Source organism: Myripristis murdjan, chromosome 2, assembly GCF_902150065.1.
Source record: "Myripristis murdjan chromosome 2, fMyrMur1.1, whole genome shotgun sequence".
NCBI lineage: Eukaryota > Metazoa > Chordata > Actinopteri > Holocentriformes > Holocentridae > Myripristis > Myripristis murdjan.
In genome coordinates, this window is record NC_043981.1 from 14,746,615 (window position 1) to 14,773,444 (window position 26,830).

The following is a 26,830-nucleotide window of genomic DNA, read 5'->3' on the forward strand; positions in this document are numbered from 1 at the left end:
TATCATATATGATACACATTATCAAATAATACATTCCGTTTTCAGTTTAATCAATACTTGACCAACATACTGTTGTATACCTTTGGACACTTCCCCTGTTCACCCTGGACCATACCATTGGCACTTCAAGTACTGTCATATATGATACAACCGAAAAATCGTATGTAATAACATTTTTTTTTTTTTTTTTTACATTTTGCTATAGGACTAAATAAAGGGTTCAATTTCAAAAAATTAGAATTTTCTGCCAATTCTTTCATAGTTCAGGCTTTATAGGGTTAAGCAAGCACCAAAAACCTCAAATACGGTTTCACCACCTGAGAGCTCTGTAGAGGAGTTTACGACTGGTCCACTATCAAACGTTTCCAGTCTGTGGACTTCCTGTCATTTTCAAAACCACCATCTAAAACCTGTGCTCTTAGGTAATTTATGCCTATTTAAGAAACAGTATAGAGAACTGGGAATGCAGTCCTTAATGTTCATGGTTTAACCGTATTCCAAAGGCAGCTAACACTGCAGATTAACTGTTATTGACCTTCTATACAGGTATGAAAACTGAAAAAGGGAGCCTTCTACAAAGGTGGAAAATTGCCTTGAGGAAACTGCTTTCTTTCCCATCCTTTTATGATAATTTCCTATCTGTACTGAATACACTAGGCCTCAGAGATAGGAGAGAGGAGTAATTTTAGACTGAATTCCTCTTACAGCCATGCAGACGCATACTGTAGGTAGTTAAGTGGGGTTTTCCACTTACCTACCTACCTACCTTCTGATGTAGTGATTTTCAAAACAGATCTGACAGTCACTTCAGCATCCATTTCAGTTGACAGGCACGTTAGCTGACACTGTGTGAATTACCCCGATCCACACGCAAGCACAAACACGTAAATGCACGCCTCTTAAAGGCGGCTGACTTGTAGCTTTGATGCATCATTGGCCGAAATCCTGACACTGTACTAATAACTGGACTTTGTTTACAGGAGAACAGAGAGAGCAAAGCGTCCCATGTCTCTTCTGTGAGGAGGATATAACAGGGAGGATATTAGAGCCAAGGCCACAGAAGGCTGTAATTTATGACCTTGTAGAAGAACATGTTGCTTCAGGGGGCTTTTAGACGTTTTGCAATGGAGATACAGTAGTAATACAACAATAATATTGCCAATGGCCGACATCATGGTGGTAAAAAAAAAAAAAAAAGCAAGCGAAATATAATGACGGTAATCATTTCTTGGCATCTGTATTATTATGGCATCTGTGTTTCAAAAAATGGCTGTCTTATTATGGACTTGGTGATTGCTCTCCTCGGTTATAGATGGATAGCCCCTAAATGGGACCATTTACATAATTAGCCTGATTTCTACTACAGGGCTGAGCAGGGTTAGCCATTGACTTGCTCATTATTACTGTCACTCAATTTTTTGTAGTAATTGCCTCAACTTGAGTCAAACGAGCCCGGCTATATTTTTAAGTGCAAACACCATTGTTAATGTATAATGTTGTAAGATATCGTCTTCATAGAGGACATACTTTATACCGTGCACGTGTTTAACTGTTGCTCCAGGCCAGCGAGGGATTGCCTGTAAAATCCTGCAGTTTTAATGCTGAACACGTGCTGCAGGATGGGTAAACAGCTACAGTGATCCCCACTATAATGCATCCAGAGCAGGTCAGGGTCTTGTTAAGCCCCACTTGGCCCCTTCATGGAAAAGTACTTCAGCGCTACAAAAGTGCAACAATGGGCTTGTCGTGGGAGGATACAGAAGCTGCAGAAATACAGTCACACTGCACAAACATATTCATTTAAATAAGTCAAGGGGAAAAGTTGGCTCAGGCGGGGAGATGTTTCACATGTTTCCATAGCGGCCTCACCTTTTTCAAAAATATTTTGAAATAAGGTCAGATCATTCCACCAGTGTTAAGGAAATGTCACTTTACTCAATATAACTTGGAACCAGCTGATGTGCATTGGAAACAAATGAAATTATATGGATTGCACATGGGTAAGATAGGTATTATTTTGCAGTGCACATTCATTGTTAATAGAATTTGCTTGTTATTGGTTACTAATGAAAACCTTATCAGTAACAGTATCAATTCATATAAATATCAACCATGCATACAGTAAAACTGCATTACTACCTCCCACTCTCTCTTTTACCCTCTATCTGTTGTCTTTTTCTCTCTCTTGCATTCTCTCTCTCACACACATTTACCTGATGGTCTGTCTGGTTCCTAGATGGCTACCCACGAGACGAGATTGTGTACAAGTGGAGGCGAAACTCCGTGGAGACATCAGACCAGAAGTACTGGAGGCTTTACCAGTTTGACTTCATGGGCCTCAGAAACACCACCGACATCCTTAAAACGACCGCAGGTAAAAAAAAAACGTCAGCAATAAAAGGTCAACATGCTTGATAAATGACAGCTATTAAATAATGAAATGCTAATCTGAGCTCGGTTCATGGCATATTCCCCTGAAGTGGGTTATACGAGTTGAACGGTGGTGAGTGGGAGCTCAGAGCTACTAATAATAACGTAAAAACCTCATCCCTGCAGGGAAACTCCTCTTTTCCACCTCTGACCCTGCCTCCAGGGAGGTCACAGGTCAGGGTCAGCAGCCCTGCAGCTGGTAGGGGTTCAGTGCTTTGCTCAAGGACACTTCAGAAAGGCAGCCATTTGCTTGGACTCCGAATAAATGACCACTTGTCCACCCCGCTGACCCAAACAATGCGCAGGTTAACAGCAGCACCAAGCCCATAAATGTAATCATACAACTACAAGCTCTAAGCTCATAAGTATTCCCCTCGGGTGTAAGGGCAAATAGGTTTTTCCACTGACATTAATCACCAAGATTAAAGATTAAAAAGGAAGTTTAATTATTCAACCCTCTTTCTCTCCTCCCTTGCTTCGAATGTGGTTATCAGGCCTTATATTCCTTGATGATTTAATTTTGGTTTGTTATTTGGAGGCAGGGGTAGGAGCAGCTATAAAAAATATTGTGTTATACAAACAGGTGCTAGTAATTATACCCACAAGTGGCACTGGGCGGACAACTTCCTAATACAGTTTTAATGTTACCACATCACCCTTGAAGATGAATGCGGATTTTAACGGCCTAATAAGTGAAACATTATAAACGGGGGAAAGAGAAAGTGCATGACGCGGTGATTATTAACCCCTGTTAACCTTGTTTATGAGTTGCATATATTCCTCCCTGTCTGTGCCATACGGTCTTTTGTCTTTGGAGAGGCAAGGCCGGATCTGCATAATGCGACCTGATTCAGCTTTCTAAGAGCCGAACCTCTGTTCATGAATATTCTAGGAACAGGAGCACTTGGCATGATTAGGGAAGGGATAACGGGGAATGGCATCGAGTTATTAAGGACCACAATGGCTTTACGGCTTCATTGTCTTACCCTGGTATGTTTTGCTTTGTGTGTGTTTTAAGGCTTAGCACTGTTTTCTCTGACAGCGCATATGCTTCGAGATGACTTATGAATGTAAATTAATGTATTCAGTCACTAACCCTGCAGTGACTAAATCCTGCCCTTGTCAGTTGTTGTTAATGACAAATACTTGAGGGGAACCACAAGTCATTTAGTCTCATATTCGGTCATAAAATCTCGTTTCACTTCAAACCATTGAATCATCTAACGATCGGCTGAGATAATCGCACTTGTTGTCAGCGCGGTTGCACTTGTTTCAGGTGTTTTTCTGGGAGGATAAATGTAGAAACAAGGCAGAATCAGGCAGATCAGCAAGCCAGCATCAAGAAATAGCACTTGATTCGAGAAAAGTCTGAAAACAAGTTGATTAGCATTGGAAACAAGTGGGATTATCTCATCCCACTGGCATTTTTTTCACTTGATTTAACAAAAAAAAGGATCTTAACCCTGAATATGTGAGGACCTGACTTGTTCTGATGGAATTTTTTTTGTTTATTTTGAACATTTCACTCCCATTGTGAGTGCGTATGCAGACTTAAGGCATGGCTGTGTTCATTTCTAATGGGGGATTATTGTCTCCCTGCTGTTTGGGCTTTCCGATCACAAAGAGAAGGTGACTGATTAGCGCTCTCATCTCAAGACACGTTGATGACCTGACAAATGATAAGTTTGCCTCGACTCCCGCTGCATCTTCAAAACACTGCCAAATTAATTTTCTGCTGAGATGCTTGAAAGCGATGGCAAACCTACACATCTACCTCATGCTGTTCAAGAAAATTAGACGTTTTCTCATTTATTTCCCCCCTCTTTTTTCCAGTCTTCCTGTTTCACTTGCCGGAGCTCCATCCTCACATGCATGATGATTAGATCCCCGGCTAAAAATACGTATCATTAATTTACATCATGACAAACTCGGAAAGTGCTGTGTTTCTCTGCCTTTCTCCTTTTCCCTTTCTTTCTCTCTCTCCATTCTTCATCCCTTATAAACAATATGAGGTATTGGGCTGTTTTAATGAGGACAGAGTGGACAGATCCCATTCCACTGAACCACTGGGGACTCCTGCCACGAATACTCCTTCGTTATCAATTCAGCAGCGTCCTCTTCAAAGGCCCCGACGTGGAATCCCAAACGCTCCAGCACTTTGTTCCATGATACCATCGCAAATTCCCCAAAAGCCTCTATTATGCCCTTTTCTGCCATTACGTTGTTGAAATGCTGATGCTCTTCTTTCGTTTTCTTTCTTTCTTTCTTTACAAGTGCACCGAGGAAATGTCGAAATACCTAGGCCTTTTTGTCATGATTCTGTCGTGAAATCGCTGACAATCCGATGCCTTGTTCTCTCATTGCACCTGTGGGTCACAGTGCCGGTATTCCATCTGAAGTTCCCATTCTGCATATGGGATCCGGATGCCAATCTTTTGCACTTAATTATAGCCTTGCATGTGCTCAGTTCTGTGGGACTCAATAATTTCATTTAGATACTATACAGTATGGTTAAAAAGAAATAAATAATATGATATGAAGAAACAATCATTGACATGCATGTATTCATGTAACTTTTTCTTCATATGACTACATTTTCACAAAGTACATCAATTTAGAGGAGGGTGAATCCATGAATTTTCTTGAGCTCACTGATGAGGAAATTTTCTCCCCTGAATATTACCCAGGAGTTTCCACATGACACTGAGACCTGGCAGTGTGGCATAGCAGAGACTTTATATTACAATGCGGCACACAAATACTGTACAGCCAAATGAGCTTAACAAGACTTGTGGGGTCTATAAACAGTGAGACTGCTTACTGCTGCTCTATGTGGATGCACTGTTGGAACAAGCACTGACACATACAGTAGCCATAAACAGTCACTCCAGGGATTTATGATTTTGCAGTCACCGTAGTTAATGCAAAGTCAACCGAAATTGCTATTTGCAAGAACTTGTAATTTGGCAAAATTGCTGGAAATTTGCACACAAATGGCTAAACTGTCACATTTTTCACGCAGAATGATCTAATCAAACCATACATCAACAAACTGTGTTCGAGCTGGAGCTTCGTCTTCTCAAACCGACAACTGTGCAGTGCAGTTTTGAGAGGGAAAAAATGGAGGATGATTCAGAGCTGCAGTTTCAGTCAGCCAGACTGGTGAAAGAAGTTGAATGCACTGTTTTCATTTCACATGCATTATTATAGGTTTCATTTGCCATGAGCCTTTGAATTGCATGCTGCAATTACAGGTGCACACAGTCTACTCCAAGCATAAATGGGTGCTTTTTAAATGAATCCAGGCTGTTTTATTTTCATGAAACATATCGAACGGAACTAATTTCATGTGGTCCCTAATGTGCTGATTTTGAGATTAAGGTATATTTATCAAGGCTGGAATCCAAGCATTTATTTAAATATTTTACTTTGCTCTAACTTTGTTTTCCTTTCGTTCAAACAATTTAAAAGGCATAAGCGTATAAGAAATTGTGGTAGTTCCTGGGGTATGCAGTAAGCCTATGCTTATTATTACAAGAAATGATTACTTGTGACTTAGGTCTTGTGGAAACACAACAAATCAAGCATTTAATCACAATAATCATCTAAAAAAAATGTAATAACTAGAGTCTACAGTCCATTGTATGCCTTTTACTGAAACTTAATACAGTATAAGTCATACTGTCCTTGTCCATACCCATATAAATATGTTGTATAACTGTAAGCAGTGTGTCTTGGTGTGTCTTTCTAAGACACACTGCTCTACATTCATTGCACTTGCCTATTAAAGCGATTCTGGTTTTAATTCAGACTAGAATATAAGGTGAAATTCAGCTGCGCGTTGAGGACAAAAGGTCTACTTTTACAGATGTTTTATTCAACCCAACATCCTTTTTATGCGAAAGCCTGAGTGGCAGTAGATCATCAAAAGGTGTGCTCCAGTAGGATTAAAAGAAATGCTTTTTCAGATGCCGAGACTCTGTCAAGGTTACAGAACAATGGCTTTTGTTCACAAAGAGTTGTAGCTCAGTATCTCCCTACTGCTGTCAATTAACGGCTGCAATAACAAACATCTTAGTTGGACCATGAAAGAGGCAGCAGAACAAACTCTTCCTCACTCATTTTTCTTCCACTGACATTACCACTGTACAGTCTCTTCAGTTAGACAGAAGTTAGAGACTTTTTCCCCTTTCTTCTGTGCTCTACTAGTTTTTCTCTCTCACTCGGTCTCTCTCTTGATCTCTGTATTCATATTATATTCTCTTTTTTTCCCTCCACTTTCCATTGTTTCCCCCCATCTTTCCTGTCTCCCTCGCTCCATCTGCACCTTGTCTATCACTCTCCTGAATTCCCAATTATCTATACTGTATCATCTTGCTTTTGGCAATTATAGACCTATTTCCAAACTGGCTTTTTTAATCCAAGTTTTTAGAGAAGGACAAGGCTACACATCCGATATCAGTTATGAACAATATTAACATTTTTGAGAAATTTCAGAGCCTTTCTCAGCACATAAGCAGCCCTGATATGACCTCCTCTATGTGGCTGATGCTAGTGATTTTTACAACACCAATCATACTATTCTACTTGAACAACTCCCAGCATCTTGGCATCATGAATCTGCTCAGATCATCCCATGTCCCTCAGCTCACCTTTCCTGTGGTGTCCCCCAGGGATCACTCCTTGGCCCCATGCAGTTTTGACTTACATACTTACCCTAGAAGAGATCATTTTATTCCTCAACATTTCTTCCCATTGCTATGAGGATGACTCTGGCAGCTGACCCTAAGGCTTGACTCTTTGATATCAAGTGCTGGATGTCCTATAACTTCCTCCAGCTGAATGAAAACAAATGAGATTTCCAAAATTAGGTCTTTTTTACCCTTGGCATGGGTATGCTTGAAGGTTACCCATGCCTTATCATTCCACGTTGAGATTACTGTAATTCCTTTACTCTGGCCATGACCATCAATCCCTCTTACGTGAGCAATTACTTCACAATGCAGTCGCTATGGTCCTAACCAATTACAGGGATCATATTTCACCCATGTTAGAGCTGATCTTGAGGTTTCACTGATAATAGTAAAGGTACTGCATGGTCTGGCCCCCAGCTATGAATGAGATCTTTGAATTACTTAGGAGCCAGTGCACAGCCCCAGATCCTCAGCGACAGCCCTCCAAATACCCAGGGCTCTGACTGAAAAAAGTCAAGTCACCCTCAGTCTTTAGCCTGGACTTTGCAACTGTGAAACCTCTTCTTAAAGCACTTTCATGAAGAAGATTTTCTGTAATTGCCATTTATATGAAATCCTCTATCATTTTATAGTTTTAGCTTTTATTTTTTTCACTTCCTAGCACTTATGTTTTGCATTTATTAGTATTTTTTTTTTATTGTTTAAAGTTGTATCTATTTTGCACTCTGATGACTTTTTGCCATTTCTTATGCTGTAAAGCACTTTGATTGGAAGAGTAATATACAAATGACCATTTTAGGGTGTGATCACACCTACAGTTTGTTTTGGTCATTGGTCTGCAAAAAATCTATCCTCACCCTCTCTTTTTTGTTTTTCTCTCAATCCAATCTGACATTTTCTTCTATCCATGGATATCAGTTTGGGTATGGCAAGGTGTTGTGTGTATTGTACCTTAGCCTAAGTGTGCCCAAATTCAAACCTGTAGTTTTTAGCACAATATTGGAGGAGCCTGAACAAAAAAAAAGGAAATCTAATCCAAAGCCATGTTTAAAGACAAAAGTCATCAGTGACGCGTGAAAGACTGATGGTCTCTAAGCTGAAAGTTTGGTGACCTGTGTCCTATAATTTATCATATTGATGAAATCATGTTGTCAGTTATCAGTCACTCCACTTGTCCCCAAAACTTTACTCTATATCAGTGAGTTTTCGAGTTTTGGTAAAAAATTATATTAGCTGCAGGGACTTTGACATAGCTGTGGCTTAAGTGAATTGATGGCCTCGGGCCTATCTCCCAGTCTAATTCGTATCTCTCTCTCCCAGGTGACTACGTCGTAATGACGGTGTACTTTGACCTTAGTAGACGGATGGGTTACTTCACCATCCAGACCTACATCCCCTGTATTCTGACTGTGGTCCTTTCCTGGGTCTCCTTCTGGATCAAGAGTGACGCCACGCCTGCCAGGACGGCCTTAGGTACAGTAAAAACCAAGTGTGCATCAAGCAGGCTCAACAGACCTAAGAAGATATAAGTTATGATTCAAAAAGTAGCTTTCTTCTCCCGTGAATGTTCAGAGAGTTGATGTTCAGTATTTCAATAACCAATTATAGCACAATGCAATTACTGAGTTCTGCAGTACTATCTTTCTTTCTTACATGGGAGTTACACAGTGACCACTTCTAAATGAGTGTATCTTAATTATACAGTAAATGTTACAAGCGCATTCTTGTGTAATTGTTGCACCCGCAGTGTTGATTGTTTACTTTCATTCTTGATCATCACACTACATTTCATCTTTCTCTTGATAAGTTGATAATTGTTTTACATGATTTTATGATTTCCTTCCTCGCCGCATGCCTACCATTAGTTCATTTGCTTTCCTGTGGATGATGGTGATGATGATGATGTTGTTCAAGGTGCTGATGATTTCCTGTTTGAGGTACATTTTGAGGTAAGCCTGCAAAGTGTTTATTTCCAAAAGTCTGTGTTTGTGCTGGATATACAGTATATCCATATTAGAAATAAAAAATCAAAGTTGAACAGCCAAGTCAAACAGCTAAGAATTTAAGTTACACACTATCTTTAAAAAAGTACTAGAATTTGTTTTCATTTTGAGTTATCGTTTCATTTTTTATTTTTTATTTTTTTTATTTTATTTATCCTTTATTTTACCAGGAAGGTCCCATTGAGACACAATGTCTCTTCTTCCAGGGAGTCCTGGTCAAAATGGCAGCATAAATAAAGTTTCAAACACAGAAGGACACCAATTACACATAGACACACATAGGGGTACCATTTCACAAAGACAAAGGCTGACAAGACAATACAGGCTAATCCAGGGCTAGGATCACCAGCACTAAGCAGAAAGAGGAGAAAAAAATAAAATAAAAATCATGATTTCAGTATCATCTTCACTCAAATGTTGGATATCATATGGGGAAATAAAACTCTTCAAACGACCATATGTAGAGACAGTATAAAAGCATTCTGACATGGACAGTGCCATCGTGGATCATTTGAAGCATGTTTTCATGCATTATTGATACACAATTGATAATTTGGTGATATGCAGAAGTTGTGAGGTAGTAGGTGTTTACCATGGCAAAGTAATCTTGCAAAATCCACCAAGTTTGTGCACCAGCAACCAGCTTCAGACAAGATAATCCTGCTCAAATCTACAGTATTCATCTTAGGGCAGCAGTACTGTAGCAACCTGAATTCGTAAGCCAGCTACACAAGCATTGTAATCTCCCTTTAGATAGCCCATTTTCTCCAGGCTTGCTCATTGCTGTGTCTACAGTGATCCAACACGGCCTATGTTGTGCTTCACCATCAGTCAAGGGAGCGCACCATTGCACAAAGTGTGTACATTAAACGGCTCCAGAATGTCAGCAGCGATTAAAGCTTCGTCATCTAATGTCACGATCTCACTTAATATCACGCCTTCATTTGAATATGAAGAATACCAAAGAAAATGTGATTGATTTTCAAAGTGGCTTAAATAATCACATACCAGTATCTACTGAGAGGCAAAGCACTGATGTTGTTGAGCATTGCACTTATTTAGGAAGAATGACTGACTTTAAATTGGCCTGGGAATTAAATTCATAATAAAGGGCCACAACGACTGAATTCTTCTCAATTGAAAGTGGAGAATGATGTAATAGTTTTGTTATATTGCTGCAATTTCAGAGTGTGTTAACCTTCTGCTTTATTGTGCGATATTCTTCTTTATCAGTAAGTAATAAAAATAAGACAGAAGACCTGCAAGCAAGATTGTGTCTTAATGACGTCCATCAATGAGACTAACACGATCCCGGAGGACACACAGGGACAATTTTACTTTTACTTTATGTATCAACTAGGCCTGTAAAACATTTGTGCCTATCAGACTTGCTCTATTAAATTGGCTTTGAGGTTTATATGACTCTGTGTTTGAGTTGGCATTGTTGTTTATCATAAGTACGTCTCCTGACAGTATTTTTTGAATAAGATATCAAATATAAGATGCGGTGAGTTTTTAGGTATTGTTATGACATTTTTGTTGTGTTTGTCTTTCATGGTAGCTATCATCCTTATCATCAACTCAGATTTAGTAATGGCATTTTTCATTTTGTCAATTCCAAAGATCTTGTGGAGTCATATTTGCTGACAGGCATTATCTTCAGAAATTTTGCAGGCTGTCCGCAGAGCTCGAGCTGGAGCAGAACAGACTTTCACATTCAGATCAACACAGAGCGGCAGCTGTTTTTATGTGTTGCATTGCTATGGCAAAGAGCCTTGGCCATTGTACAGGGCCAACTACCACAGCAGCCAACTTGCGGCAAGTTTGCTGATTTGCTGAGGTGAGAGGTTTACAGCAGCAACCAAATGAGCAGTGGAATATGGAGCATGGAGAGGCATCCTGCGCCCAAGCTCTGTTGCCTTGATGCTGGAAGGGAATCAAGGATTGTTGGACCAATTGATGGCAACTTTTAACGTTAATTACTGCTTTTAGCAAGCAGCCACAGAACAACACATCTTCTCATTTCTCAAGCTAGTGTGACACACTTTATGGCTCCACTGGCATGCATTGTCACTGTAAGAACAAAACACGACTGTCATTTTATTCTGCACCAGCGAAATGACCACAGCGAACCGTTGCAAGTCCCTTCTACCTCATTCAAGTTCTGTATAAATAAAAAGACACCATGTAAAGCCTGAAGTGCACTGTCAATTCACGGATCGCTGTAACGAGCTCATTTCATCCGTGTGAAAGTGAAAATTCTCTTCAATCGAGTGCAACACTCATGGTGATGCTGCTCTGGTTCTCCCAAGAGTGATACTTCAGTGACACTTCAACTCTGGAGAGCATCGTAATGGCACATTTTATATTAAACCTTTATTTACTCTTTATAACAAGGCAAGCTGAACATAGCAGCCACGCATTCACGCCAGCTCCAGATCTCGGTCCTGCTTTCTGACATTTTCGGCAATAGTTGATGAGGGAGGGAAGACATAAACCTTCATCAGCCACCTGATTCAGGGATTCAAACCAAGCCCCCTTCCCTAGCTTCCTGTCTGGCGTCCTTGTCACTCCTCGACCCTTGTGTAACTTGTGACGGGGCAGCAGACACTGATCTGAATTACTGTTTTAATGCCACACGGACATGAGTGGCCTTTCATCAGACTGCCACTCAGACAATATCAAAGAAGGTCATCTGAAACGTCTCTGCGGTAATATAGAAGTTATATTGGAGTTCCATCCTTCTCTGTTCTTTATCAAGCCCAAAGACAAAACTTCTCTGACAATTCAGTAATACGTCCGTCCTGTGTTATATCAACTTTAATAAGCTAACGTTACTCATCAAGCATGCACAGGGCCAAATGGACGCTCTCCACTTCTGCCGTTAATCAGAGTTGAAAATAACACGGCATTGTGCTCAACTTTAAGTCCCGTCAACTTACTTTTGCTGTTCGGTTGAACGTGATAAAAGCAGCGCGTCAAAACAGTGTAAGGCATGGACATGGTGACAGCCGCAGAGGCTAAAAACAGAATAAAGGTTTATTTTCAGAAAGTCTTGATAAAGGTTTGGTTCAAAGGAGCGGCAGACGTAGGCGCTGTCTAAATGTTTTATGAAATACCGCTGCTTTAGTTGCTTCATCCCCAGAAAGGTTTCTTGGAATCTTTTAAAAGGATGGCAAACCCAGTTAAATATGTAAATTTTACCATTTAGCATTACTCTTGAATACTACTTTGGTTAATTTGGAAATGACAAAAGCAGAACCAACAAAGCAGAAGCAGGTTCCTCTTCTCCTTCCTCTTTGATGACTGAGCTTTTATTGTGAAAGGCCCCACAATCTGTCATTGATCATTTGCTCTCTGTAATGGATATGATTTAAGATGTAGTGAAGTACAATACTCAAGTAAAAATTTACTTAAGTAAAAGTAAAATTACTCAAAAAAAAAAAAAAAAATACAAATACACAAAAAAGCTGCTCAATTACAGTAATGTGATTAAATGAATTATTTCCACTTATGGGTGCAAGGAATTGTTTGGTAATCAGTGGACTGAGAGACACAGGAATTGTTTTGCTTTATATTAAATCGACTGTAATTCTAATGTATTCATGTGTGGACGGCTGGTTTAGTCATAGGCACAACTTATATCAGCCTTCACCTTTCCAGTGTCAGTTTTCTTCGGAGGAGGCTGAATGTTCCCAAGGCCGTGAGCTGTGCATCCTTCTCGTGACAATGCAGGCCTAATCACAACATCCACAGCGCCTCCTTTATGTGTGCGTCCGCCCGTCTGGCTATCTGTCGATCCACCTGACTGTCTGGTTAAGATACAACCAAAGACCGCAAAGGCTTATGTGCTTGGGCATGTGTGCATCTTGTCTGATACATGACCAAAGGCGGCAAAAGCTTGTGATGTTCCTTTAGACAACAGGTAGGGAAGAGAAGCAAGCTGTCCTGGTAGAGATAAACATCCTCATTCAGCACAACAATAGAAAGTCATTTAGCCTTTCTTCTCCAGTACATTGCCCCCCGCTTTCAGGTCACTGTTATTTCCTGATCCCAAAGCTGAAAGGGAAACAGTGAGATAAGAGAAAGCGAGAGGAGAGACAGAGAGTGAGAGTTAAAACCAACATGAAGCTGATGGAGAAAGGATGTCAGAGAGCCGGCGCCCAATGTGTGGAGAGGAGGTGAAGGCTTCTGGCATGTAGTGGCAGGGAGAAATGTCAGAACGAGGGAGGAGGCTGACTGAGATCGCGGGGAGGATGAAGTCCAAGGAGTAAGCAGGTGATGACACTTCCCCCAGAGGCTGGCTGCCTTGACAAGCCGCCAACATGTTCCAGGTGGTATTTCCAAAGAGCTGTCACTCACCTGCTACTCCTACAAAGTAAGGACATCTGGCTGAGCGATGGGCTGGGAGTGAGAGAGATGAGCTGAGGTTGATTCCCTTTGAGACCGCAATTCCTGCAGCTGAAATAGATCGCGACTGAGATATGCTTGGTGGGGAGGCGGCGGCTGTTCAAGGGAAGAAAACCCATGTCAAAACAGAATCTGAGTCCAAGGGTAGAGGCTCGCACAAAGCGTGAATGCGGAGGGCCATTTCTCGCTGCGTCATGCACATTCGGCTCTATTCATTTCCAATGTTTTCACCCCATCAGGGGAATTTTGGTGCACAGGCAGGATTAAAAGTAAAATCATTCTACAAGAACATAAAGCAAAAATCAACTCAGAAAACACATTAAAACATAACAAATGACCACAACCATGCAAAGCTGAGTGGATAGGAGCTGGCAGAGAGTCAATAGCTCCATCCAAACAGTGTGTGTGGACATTATGTCTGGGCACTTCTCATTAGCATACTTGTCAGACTGCTAGGTTTCTACACCTGTCCGTGACACAGCTCCTCATCATCACAACAATGAATAATTCTGTGTGGGCTGATGGTGGTTTGTTGCGATGAGTAATAAATACATGATGAGTAAATTACAACAGACTTTCTGGCCACACCAACCCACTGGCCCACTGATACTGATATCAGATTCAGAAACAGAAATTCTTCATGGATCCCCGAGGGGAAATTAGGTCAGTTGCAGATGCTCAAATTCTTCAAGGAAAAATATACAGTGTATAAGCATATGTGAAATTATAAGGAAAATTGGGAATATGTGCATTAGAAATTTTCAAAAAAAAAAAAGTGCATTATTTAAAAAATATGTGCATTCACCCTGCAAAAATATTACAACAATACATACAGAAATAAGAAATTGAGTATATGTTAAAAGTATAGAGCCTGGTTACAGCAAATTGGCAACTTTTAACCTGACTTTTGTGTATTTGGTTGTTTTGTTTTTTTTTCTTCTTCTTTCCCAGGCCTTACACTGGGAAAGAAAAAACTTGGGTAAGGATTCACAGCCATGAGGTTTTCAAATCAATAAAAATATGAAATGGTCATGCGTAAATTTAATGCTACCAGATAGCAGAGACACTTAGGACATCCTCAAGTTCAGCTTCAGTTGTTAGACATCAGACACAACGGCATCCTTCTAGAAGTCCTCAGCTCTCAGGAAAAACTTTTTTTTTTTTTTTTCCCAAGTCTTTGGTCTGGCACAACTGGATATCAGACAAATCAACGTCATACAAAAGTCCTTCAGACTGAACCGCATCAGACAAAACTCCTTCAAACAAAATGGCATCACACAAAGCGGCCTCAGGCGAAACTCCATCGGACAAAACAGTAGGGGATCAAAACGAGACAAAAACTCCTTCAGACAAACTGCGGACAAGCCAGATATTGTATTACCGGACTTTACAAGCCAATATTTTTGAGCCGGGTGTTGCAACATTTAACAAGTCTCGTTAAAAAGCAAATTTGACGCCTCACCTGGGACAACGTTTGATGTCTTCAGAAAGCTGTTTTCCATTGTTGTCTATGGTGAGGGAATCAATTACTCACAGCGGAGGAACGTTCTAAAAAATCCATACACAAAGAAATGAAAATAGATTAAAGCAATGAACGAATTGAAAGGATAAAGAGTCATGTGTTAAACATGCAACTTTGGTACGTTTGTCTTTTTTGTCTTTCCTCAACCTGAGACTTGACGAGGTTTCTCCCGTGATGTGAAGCCTTTTAGTCTGAGGAATGATGCTGTTTTGTCTGATGTCTAAGAACTGAACCTGAGACCTGAGGATGTTCTAATGAGCACACCGCACGGTACATGAGCTTTTGTATCGGGCCTGCGGGCACCTGCAAACCTCCCTGGGTTTTTCAGACACCGAAAACTACCTGGGAATTTCCATCTTCCTCCGTCTTTTGAATGGAGTGCAGCATGAGGAGCACCTCAAACTCAAAACGTCCAGTCATCCCTGTGAGAGCTGTCACTCATGATAACTCCTGTTATGCAGAACCCTCTGTGCCTCGCATTCCTCATCACAATCGAGAGGCATCGCTAGCAGCAAGCCGGAGACGGGAAAAAAAAAAGGCAAATTCAAGAAACTGAGGTACTGTATCCCTGCGAGAGCCGTCACTCACGCGAACACTTGTCACCGCCGACAAGACAGCTTAGATGCAAGAATATGGCAGTGTTCCTCATGGGACTCCCCGCTGAGATGGTGGTAAGTTAGAGATAAGGTGATATTACAGACACATCGCTCGCTTCAACTCCCCACTGTGTAGAGATGGGGGAAATCTAAATTGGGTGCTCTGTTCACCACGGGGACCGGCTCACTGTGATAAAATCGGCTTGATGTAGGTCGTACGTAGAGGCTGCCTTACAAATGTCTTCTTGTTGAACCCGGAGGCATCGAAATGACAATGGGCAGCACAAATCTAAACAAAATAACCCGCAGTGTCAAAAATCCAATCTCGCCGGCATGATGTTCCTGGGTTTAAAATAATGTAGAGGACATTTGTAGTCACTGTGGCCCATGAGAACGGCCTAAAAAGTTTGCCAAGAGACATTATGCCCACTGTCAGGCTACAACAGTCAAGCTGCAGAGTAGAAAAAACCTTGCCGGAGGCTTTGTGGTCCCGACTGTCTCTTTTGGTCAGGAGGGACTCACGTATGGCCATCTGATTGATTACATGCATGGGAGTCCTGGCTTTGAGTCAGAGCCGCCGCAGCGTGCATGAAACACCTCTGATTGAATTAGATTGAAGTTGAAATGTGTAGCATTTGAACATCAAGGAATCATTACCTCATTAATTTGAGGCATTAGCGCAATTACCATGCATAAATGAGACTATTTCTGAGGCGACCGGCGGCCTCCAGTGACCTCTCCGCCGCACTTCACACCGTGGGTCATCATGGGAAATCTGCTGCAACGCTTTATCTCGCAAAACAAGAAACATTTAACTTTGTGGGCAGTAAACAACTTCAATCCAGCTCCACTCGTGTTACCGCATAGCTCGAGCCTCATGCTATTTTAACTGATTCCAGTACATAACGGCTGTTCTCAGGGATGGGTGTGTATTTTAATTACTTTTGAACATTTTGTATTTGATCAGTCTGGGGAAAAAAAGCAATGTGTGATATGTTACTTATGATGATGCACATTGGGATTTGCCCGCTGGTGGCCCCGGAAACAAGATGCAAACTCTTCTAAACGTAAAAAATAAAATGCTAGATGCTGCTAAAATCCCAATGAATAGTAAGATATGTAACGGCATCTAATTGGTGATTCCACTTGCCATTCTAAAATTAACCCACTCTGCCTGTTGCCTTTTAATCCTGTTATTGTGTGCTCTTTTGCCACATGATATTTGTGTATAATCGCATTCAAAACATTGCAATACAGAATTCTTGTGTTTTTTATTTATCCATTAGCACTGACACTTGTGGAAAAATCATTATCACGTATGTTTAGTTTTAAGTTTTAGTTGGGTTTGTTTTTTTTTTACATGGTAGTGGAGAATTTAGACACCTATATTTTAGTCTTTTATTTTATACCATTTGATAAGTGTTTGTATTTTGCAACATTAGATTATGAATAGGCGTGTGACAGTCCAACAAATCCACAGTTTGGTTTGCAAGAAAAAAAAATCCACTGACTTCTGTCTTTTATTTTATTTGCAAATATATATATTTGATAACAATAAAATAAACATAAAAATACAGTATATTTATTAATTCACCGGCTGAGTGTGTGACGTGTCAGATGTAGCGGTGCCTGGGGCGGGGCAGAGCGAAAAAAAAAAGCAAAAATGAGGTTTGGTTTATGAGAAATGGGGTCTTTACGACGACCGCACCATGATATACATTTCACCTTTCTGGCTTTTCTCAGCTGCTTTAACGCACTTCTCCAGTCGGAGGTTCTCGCTCTCCAAGGAGTTAACAGCCACTGGAACTGGAGTCTCATTTTGCAAAACAGCCCGACTCCCCTGCATAATGAAGAGCTGCTTCCCTTTCAGATCCCATCTTTATAAAAGCCAAATACTGACATCAAAAACTACACATGGCATCTATTGATACGATAATATATTCAGATATATTCACACAAGAATACTGATGACAAAACATGTTTATCAGAGAGCCTTTTCTTATCATGTTATTTTTGGGGATTTTATCCAGAATTCTGTTGATGAAATGATTTTTCTTTCTTCTCACCAAAAGCAAAAACAATCACTGTTTAAAAGAGAACCATTTGTGATGCTTCACATATTCACATGTTGGGGACTGGCCAGTTTTCATGATGCTGTATTTGACATATTAACATTTGTCAGATTTTTATAGGTGTAATACAACAAGCTTTGATGAGTGTGATGAATCACAGTGGCGTGTTACTGCAGCTAAAGGTGCTGCTGGTTTTGAGACATTAAGAGCATGGACTTTAATTTGGAGGAAAGTGTCAAATTAAAGAAAAACCGGCATTAGAGCGTGCAGGCTGTGCCGGGTTCAGGTCGACTCCGGTGCCACGGTGAGGTCCGTGCAGCCGTGTGACCTGACCGCCGATCCTTGATCGGTACTCCTCTGTGCTATTTATAGCGGCTGCATGCACGCAAGCCGTGGTCGGAGGTACCTGCTCGTGCGGGGGGACATTTCTCTTTGTGATATCCCTCCACACGCAGCAAAGGTGATTTTTCTTAACACGTTCGGCAACACCCCTGTCATCCCTGGAGACGTGTGACATTCTATTAAGCCAACAGTCAAGTCCTCAAAATCTCATTTAGCCATATTGCTTGGATGTGGGGAACAGAGAAAATATTTACTTTCTATCTTGTCATGCAATTGAGAGAAAACAGGGCTGTTTTCCATCAAGTGGCTGAGGATGTCTCCTGCATATTTGTATTTTAGAGGCGTACATACTGGGGTTTTCTCACTTCTGCGTGACCCCCCCTGTTCTCTTTCTCCAGATTTGAAATTTCATGTTGTTAAGATTGCCTGCACTCACAGGGAGTCACCCAGTTGCCATGGCATCATGTAGCGACAATTCCCACACAATGAATTCAGCTGTGCAAAGAAACCAGATTTGAAATAGCAACCGAGCGAGCAGCCTGTGGGTAGTTTGTGATTAAAACACACACACAAACAGTGGCGTTGCCGCGTTTGTCCCCCCACATGCAAGATAACAGGTTGATTCCTCAAAACACGGTGGCTACGCTGCTTATGGTGGGCTACAGTCGCAAAGAGATGTCAGGGTTTCATGAGGAAACAAGATTCTGTGGGAATCGGCAGCAAAGAGTTTTCCATTTTTCCTAGTTTGGTGGTGAAATGTAATGAGTGGGGAAAGAGAAAGTCTAGACGAGAACTAGACCAGAGGAGGTAGCTTGAAATAGATGGGAGCACTTGTCTCTATGGAAACCAGAGGCAAAAACAGTGGCACACACTGCCATGAAAGACATCTAGGAGATGTGGATGAAAGAGATGGAGAAGAGAGCGAAAGAGGAGGAGAGAGAGAGAGAGAGGGAGAGAGAGAAAGAGAGAGGCTAAGACACGGCACGAAGAGAAAGGAGTGACGATGAGAGAGCTGGTGCAAGAACAATGTGAACATGTTTCAGCTGTAGATATTTATGCCCCCAGTGGCCATTAATGTCGTTGGGTTCATCTCTCTTTGAAAGAATTGATTTCATTTCACCAAGCGAAGACAATATTGTCCTTTATAAGACACCGTAGGGATTAATCTCTCAAACGGCGACACTGATAACATGATAAAGTGCGCAAGAAAGAAAGAAAGAAAGAAATCCCCAGTCATGATCAGGACAGGAAACTCAGAAAGCAGGTGGATTAAAACATTACCGGCCACGTTCAATATTTTATAAGACAAAATAAAGCTTTTGCAATATAAAATAACAAGAAAAAGATGCTTAGTGCCTCCCAAAGCAACAAGTAGTCGACTTTTGAGGTTTCATCAGACATGAGGTCAACGAAAGTGCTGCTGCTTAATGATCTATGACATTCATCACCGTTATTAAAAGAGAAATGCACTGATAGGAGCTTTTCTGTCAACATAATGTGTTTCTTTTCATTTGAGAGGTCGCCGTCACCTACAAAATCAAAACGACTAGGAAACAGCAACAACAACTATACATTTTCCTGTATGTCCTTGTGTTTCTTTGGCGATGCCTAAGAGCTTTTGATAATGCTGTGATGGGAAAAAGACTCTGGTATGCACGAGCTGATGTGCTACCATGGCAAAGACATCACAGGCTGAACTTTACTCTGTCAGCTTTCTGAGCGACATGTGCTGCAATTTAATCAGATCACGCTCCAATGGCTGTTTACATGGAAATTTGCCTAAAACAGCAATTATTACCACCCATTAAAAAAAATGAGTCCAGTTAAAGTTAAATTTTAGCACTAATATAACTATCGCTTCCCTTTATTGAATATGTGCTCAATATAAATGATTTATCAAAGAGGATTTTTCACCAAATGTTTGGTATAGAGGGGTGAAGAGACTGCTGCTTCCCTAAATTTGGCGGATGAAGACATAAAAAAAATGTAAAATAACACATATTAATACAGCCAATAACTGAGGAGATGCACGTTTCCACAACACAATTATCAAAATACTTCATGGCTGCAGACTCTGTTGACTTTACCATGTAATTTCAAAATGTGGTATTTTATTTAATTAAAAACGTATTGAATTAATTTCTGTCAGGTGCATTGGAATAGAGGGCTGGCATTTTACTGCAGGCTTGCTCCTTTTCACTATTATGTTTTTAAACTATTTCATTTTTAAATTGTTCTTATTGTTTTATTCATTTATTTGTCTCATTGTCACGGTCTTTTCCCTTTTAACACTGTTAATTTCACCTTGATTTATTTAACATAATTTTTCCTTCATTTCTACCTCTTCATTTTCATCGGTGATTTTAGTTGTGTCTGCTCATATTGAATGTCTGTACCTCGGCACTGCAAAAAAAAAAAAAAAAAAAAAAAAAAAAAAAAGGCTTCTCCCTCAATCTGTTTCCTGGTGATTTAAATCAATCAATCAATAACTGCGTCATGACATAATGATCATTTGCTGCCTTGTCTTTGCAGGGTTGCTCTAGTAACTAATCAAGTAAAACTCCCCTATGAGGGACAAAACAAAAAATCAGAATTCGATGCCACCGTCGGTGCCAGTCGTTCATTTACACCTGAAATAGCGGGCATCACTTTGATTTGCGGGGTTGTGAGCCAAAAGGGCTGAGAGCGGCGGCCGCACAGCACTCAAGCCGATGACTACGGCGGCAATTGAAGTGCTAATGGAGTGCTAATGCAGGATTGACGCAGGACTGGGGACGTCTACCCAGAATACCCGTGGTGATTAATGAACCTCCGCCTGGCTCTTGTATAATGAGTGGCTTCCTTCAAGGGTCACTGCACCGCTGACCCAGGCTATTCATCACTCAGTTACAGTTAATGCTATTGTGTCAGTGTAATTATTATTGGTATGGCAACGCTCATATGCGCGTTACCTTCCTAGGTATCACCACGGTGCTGACCATGACCACCCTGAGCACCGTCGCCAGGAATTCGTTACCCAGAGTGTCTTACGTGACCGCCATGGATCTGTTCGTCACCGTCTGCTTCCTGTTTGTCTTCGCCGCCATGATCGAGTACGCCATGCTCAACTACTACTCCTACAGCGCGCAGAGACCCCCCGCCAAGACACAGAGGATGGTAAGGCTCCGTGTGCCTGTGTGTGATAAGTCCAGGTTACCCTAACCCTAACCCTAAATCCAGGTTACCCTAACCCTAACCCTAAATCCAGGTTACCCTAACCCTAACCCTAAATCTAGGTTACCCAAACCCTAACCCTAAAACAGATAAATGTGATCATGTCATGTCATGTTACATAATTGTTGAATTGTTGTTTTGGGAAATTCATTTGAAGATGTCATGTGTCCCAAAGCTACTTCTGCCATTGAAAAAGCGAGACAGAGCGTCGGCATACGGGCCAAAAAAAATGGATTTTCTCTCCTTGACTGTCCATCAGCAAGCCAAAAAAAAAAAAAAAAAAAAAGCAAAGCTGGTTTTGTGAAATTAGAAACGGAGAACGGCAACAGAGCCAGTTTTTGATTTTCCATTTTCATCCATGTCCCTTGGGATGTTTGTTTTTTTTTTTTGCTCGCAGGCTGGCAATGCAAAAAATGGAAACCTTCTCGATATTTCACTTTCTTTTCCAGTGGAAACGTCACAGCGGCGCCTGGAAATTTAATCCTTTCGGCCTCGGTACATGGAAGTCTCTCTCTGAGCACTAACCCTAACCCCCCCTTACGTGCTGCCTGGAAAGTGTAAGAGGCAACTACCTACTAATCTAAACCACGAGCCACAAAGTACAACAGGGCATGTCACAGGCTGTACCGGGTCATCGTGACACCTCGGGGCATAGATGGGGGTAAATGAAGTCTGGGCTTGAGCTTGAATTTCCCTTATCATATGATAGTATAAATGCTGTCTCAGAGGCTTTTTTTCCATCTTGCCAAGACTAAATTTCTGGGGAAAAACAGCAACCCCCTGTAATTTCTGGCATGAAAATAGTTATATTTAAAGATACTGAATACTGGCATAAAATATCTGCTATCAGCAACTTTACTCTAAAAATATGAATAACGGCCTCCAAAAACTCAGATGAACCCTAGGGTGTAAATGTACGAAAAGGTGCGCCCGTCCACGTGTACAGGTCCGGCTGTCTTGAGCACGTGCACGCGTGTTCATTTTTGCGAGGCGTTTGGGGAAATTTCACCGAGAGCTGATTCCCAACCCTAGCAGGGCTTCCCGTGCGCGAGCCCGAATCCCGCGTGTAGGCAGATTCGAGGCGCGCACCTGCTGAGAAAGCTTTAATGGCGACGGCACACATCCACTCATACTGAGTCACCAACTGCTGCTGTCACTTCCCGCTCTCCACAACCCGTCCCTCTTCATTATTTTGTGCCACTGTGGAATAGTTCTGTTCTGTGTGTCTGCGTGTTAATGTCAAAGACTGCCAGCCATGGCTGAACAATTAAGTTGTGTTACATCCAATCCCCTCCTCTGCATTTCTAGCTCCATACTGTATATTGGCCGGTCTGTCTGTGGGGAAGCCTCATATTTTCCTCCCCCCTCCCTCAGTGCGGTTCCTTTGTGCCGCCCACTCAGTCAATTCTCCTTCTGCACAACATACATCTAACTCTCGCTCACTTTGTCACTTCCCTCTCGCTCGATCGCTCTTTCTCTCTCCCCTCCCACTCTTCCCCTTAGAGTGGAAAAGAGGTTTGAGAAGAACTGGGAGGGAAAAAAAACGTGATTTTATCCCAATTAAGCTATCCCACACAATTTAAAAATCACCAATACATTTTCCACGAAGATACTGAGTGAGCACTACAATGTAGAAATTCAGGCTATAGTGGCATAGGTGTTGCAGAAACAAATTATAAATAGTCCTGTTACTAGAAGTGAGTAGTTTTTGTGTTGTGTTTGTGTGTTATTTTTAAGTTAAGCCATTTTCTGCTTTGCTACATTTGAAATCACAATTTATTTGAGAGTGTACGTTTTGTAGGCTTCCCAAAAACATCATAAAAGAAAGCGGCAAATTGTACGGCACCAGAAAATTGGCCAATTTCGGTGGCATTAGCCGTCGATGGCTGGTCAGCAGGAGGAGAGAAGAATCAAAGCTGAGAGGAGTAAAGAAAAGGTGCAATCTGGCTTTACTTTTGTTAATGCACTTTATTTTTGTACAGTTTCTCGTGTAAAGATTTTTTTAATCAAAAGAGGCATGAATCTAGTTTGAACTTTATGTCAGCACATCCTAAGGTGTAGCTTATCCTGAGTGCATTTTATCCTGAATACATTTTAAATGGACCTGTCATTTTTTTAATTAAAAAAAAAAAAAAAAATCACTCCGTTTTAAAACTGTTTAAAATATCTCTGAGTGATGCACCTGGAACGCCTGTGCCAGTTTTGTTGATTTGGTGCCTTATTTCTTCTTTTCTTCACCATTTTGCCCTGATGTTCAACAATTACAAAGGGAGAAATCCATTACAGCAGAGCAGATAGCAATTTCTCTACTGGCAGCAGTCTCAATAGACCATGAAATGCAGCCGAAAGATATATAATTTGAGTATAGGGTGAGGACATGATCAACATTCCCAATTTTGAAAATTATTTTCCTATGTTTACATGCCCATACAACCACCTTGGGCTGAGAGCAACACGTGTGCTCATTTTTTTGGACAATTGAAAGTCATTCTAGGAAATGTACCTGAACCTGAATTAGATAACAAAAAACTCCAACCTTAAAGTACAACATCACAAAAATCAATATCCCAAGGTAGATTTTTCCTTTAAATACTGTACGATTCGTCCACATTAACTTGCTCTGTCGTCCCGCACAGGCCTACTCCGCTCTCAACATGGGTCGTGCCCCTCGGACAGCGATGCCCATGGGCAACTCCCTCTTCTGGCACGACTACGAAGACAACTGCCTGTACGAGTGCCTGGACGGAAAAGACTGCAAGAGCTTCTTCTGCTGCTACGAGGAGTGCAAAGAGGGCGGCTGGAAGAAAGGGCGGATCCACGTCAACATAAGCGAGCTGGATTCCTACTCCCGGGTCTTCTTCCCCACCTCGTTCCTGCTCTTCAACATCGTCTACTGGGTCAGCTACCTCTACCTCTAGTAGGGCTCGGGCTGTGATCCGTCGAAACAGCCGCAGTCCCCGCCACTTAGCTTGGGACTCATGAGTTGAGGTCCAAACTAAGCGTGGACGAACTGACGTGGATCAGCTCTGTGGGAGTTGTGGAAGACATGCTGCCGCTGGACCGGGGACGACTGAAAAATACGTTGAAACCATTTGTTCACCGGTGTTGCTGTGCGTTTACGGAGGCCACAGTACTTTGGACAATTTGGCATTGCAGCGCTCCGATATCCGGATAACAAGGAGACACTCGAGAAGGAGTCAGAAACAAATGAGAATAAAACGCCCGGCGGTGGAGAAGAAGTCGGCAGCATTAACTGGAATCGACTGGTATTGACTATGACTGTCAGAAACCAAAAAAAAAACACAGACAGCCGCGACTCAAGAGACATTGGGGAACAGGGTTGCATTGCTGAATCTTGGTTGACGAGATGGCGAAGCATCCACAGTGCCTTCTTCAGAAAGGGTGCAACACCGAGAGACGCAGCTTCAGAGTTCCCTCCATCATCTTTATTACCTCATCCATCACATCACTGCATGCTAAGCTGTTTATTCTTTGATGGCAAACGAACCCGGAAAACAGTTTTCACCACTAGAGATACTCAAACACTCCACTCACCGCTCATTTTGTGGCACTTTAGTTTTAGTTGTACTCTAGAATCAGTTAAACCCTCTAATAATAGTAATGAGTTATTATCATTATTAGAATTAGTCGTACTTTCACAGCAAACCTGCCAGCTCACGCATCAGTTATTAATTGTTGAGTAAGAGCTCGTGTCACGGGATGTGATTGTATGATTAAATCGTTGTTTAGCAAGTCAGCAAGCCTCACAGAGACTTAATGCTTTCTGACCAGACAATGCAGCTTAGATGCCGAGAAGATTAGGGTGTTTTTAACATAGGATGGGATGAATTCTTACACATACAGTGTAGAAGATCCGCATTTACATCCAAGCACGCACTCAAAAAACATACATGAATATTAACCACGTGCCCAGGCAAATATATGCTACAGTGTGAGAATACTGAATGCAAAAAAAAAAAAAAAATTGCCTGGTGTGCATTGTGGACGTTACTGCCTTGGCCATTTTCAAAGCATAAAAATTTCCACTGCACCAATAGATGGACACATGAGGATCAGACCAATGATGGAAGTTACAGCTACAACAAAGTCTGCAGCAACTTGCATTGAAACAGTTTCTTTGCTGTTTAACTGTACCTTCAATTGCTCATTTATGCTGTCTTTTGTTTTTTTATTTTATTTTATTTTATTTTATTTTATTTTATTTTATTTTTTGGAAATGAAACTCCGAATTTCCCCTACAACTTAATAGGTGCAGCTAGGCAGTGAGTCATGACCGTACAGGAAATTGAGATGGGTGTCAGTGGAGACCTTTAGTGTCCCATCACGGTCTAAATGCTGTTTAAGCAACTAAGTTTTGGGCATTTCTGCTTTATGTGACAGTAGACAGTAGAGAGAGAGACAGGGAAGGTCATATTTAAAGATACTGAGCATCCACAGCCGACAGGTAGGTGGAATAAAAGCCTTCAAGAATCCATACTGGCTGAGATCTAATGCACATCCATACATACACAGTGTATTTATTTTGCATTACAGTCATCCCATCTAGCATCAAAACTTTGTAGAGTGGGTAAAACTGGGGTCATGATGAAAGTTTCAATACTGTTGCTTTTTTCCTGATGAAAAATGAAAGGGATTTCTGATGTCCTACCACATGTAGGACCTTAAGGCAAATCCTTTTTTTTTCTTCACCCAGCTGGTAATGATCATAGGTGCTGTAAAATAGGTTTTATATATTGTGATGGTCCATACACCCACATACACGGAGTAGTGCTGAAAAATGGATGATCTACAATGGTTGTTGATGACGCTTGATGGAGTCCCACATCCCTTCTTCCAACATGTAAAATTGATGCCATACGGAGGTATATAGACACAAATGTTCAAAGAACACAGTGATGGATAGGACGGGTGGTGTTTGAAGCATCTTGTTTGGGTTTTGTTTACTGTTATATGGTGTTTCTGCAGTTGTTTGGCTTTGTAGAACAATGATTACCCCCCACCCTCTTTTCTCCCGGTATTTGTATGTTCAGAGAAAGCTTTTATGTACGATGTATCTAATTAATGTTTCTATTTTCATACAGTTATATATGGAATGTATGTTAGGCCAGTAGCAAGGCCGGAGTCACTCTGTTTGCAGTTCAGTCAGTTCAAGGAACAAATGAATTCATACTTAGCGGTCCTACATATTCATGTGGCTTCGAGACAATTTGTGTCCCGGCCAGAGGTTTGGACTTGCAAATCAAGCTGCCTCAAGCTGCCTGTGACAGCAGAGAAACAGGAGACGGCCTATCGCCTCACAGGCCAGCACTTCCTTTGGTATCTTGATATATTTGCTGATTTTAGATAACTCAGAAAGTGAAATTTCATAGTTTTAGAAACGGAAAACCATGGCATCTATTCAGCTATCTATCCATCCACCTATCCATATATCTATCTACCTATCTATCTATCTATCATGATGAAATTGTTGTCTCGGTCCTTTATGAACTGACTGAATTGACTGAATCGGAGTTTGGCCCACACAGAA

General features: G+C 41.3%; 1 protein-coding gene across 1 annotated transcript in view; it reads left to right on the top strand.

Moving 5' to 3' along the window:
• The window catches only part of LOC115373044 (gamma-aminobutyric acid receptor subunit gamma-3-like), a 76,273-nt gene extending 52,002 nt beyond the window's left edge, over positions 1 to 24,271 (top strand). The window contains exons 7-10 of the mRNA XM_030071278.1: positions 2,237 to 2,374; positions 8,445 to 8,597; positions 21,029 to 21,225; positions 23,919 to 24,271. Coding sequence (XP_029927138.1) covers positions 2,237 to 2,374; positions 8,445 to 8,597; positions 21,029 to 21,225; positions 23,919 to 24,200 — 770 coding nt within the window. The 3' untranslated portion in view covers positions 24,201 to 24,271. The remainder of the gene's footprint in view (positions 1 to 2,236; positions 2,375 to 8,444; positions 8,598 to 21,028; positions 21,226 to 23,918) is intronic.
• The last annotated feature ends 2,559 nt before the right edge of the window (positions 24,272 to 26,830 follow it).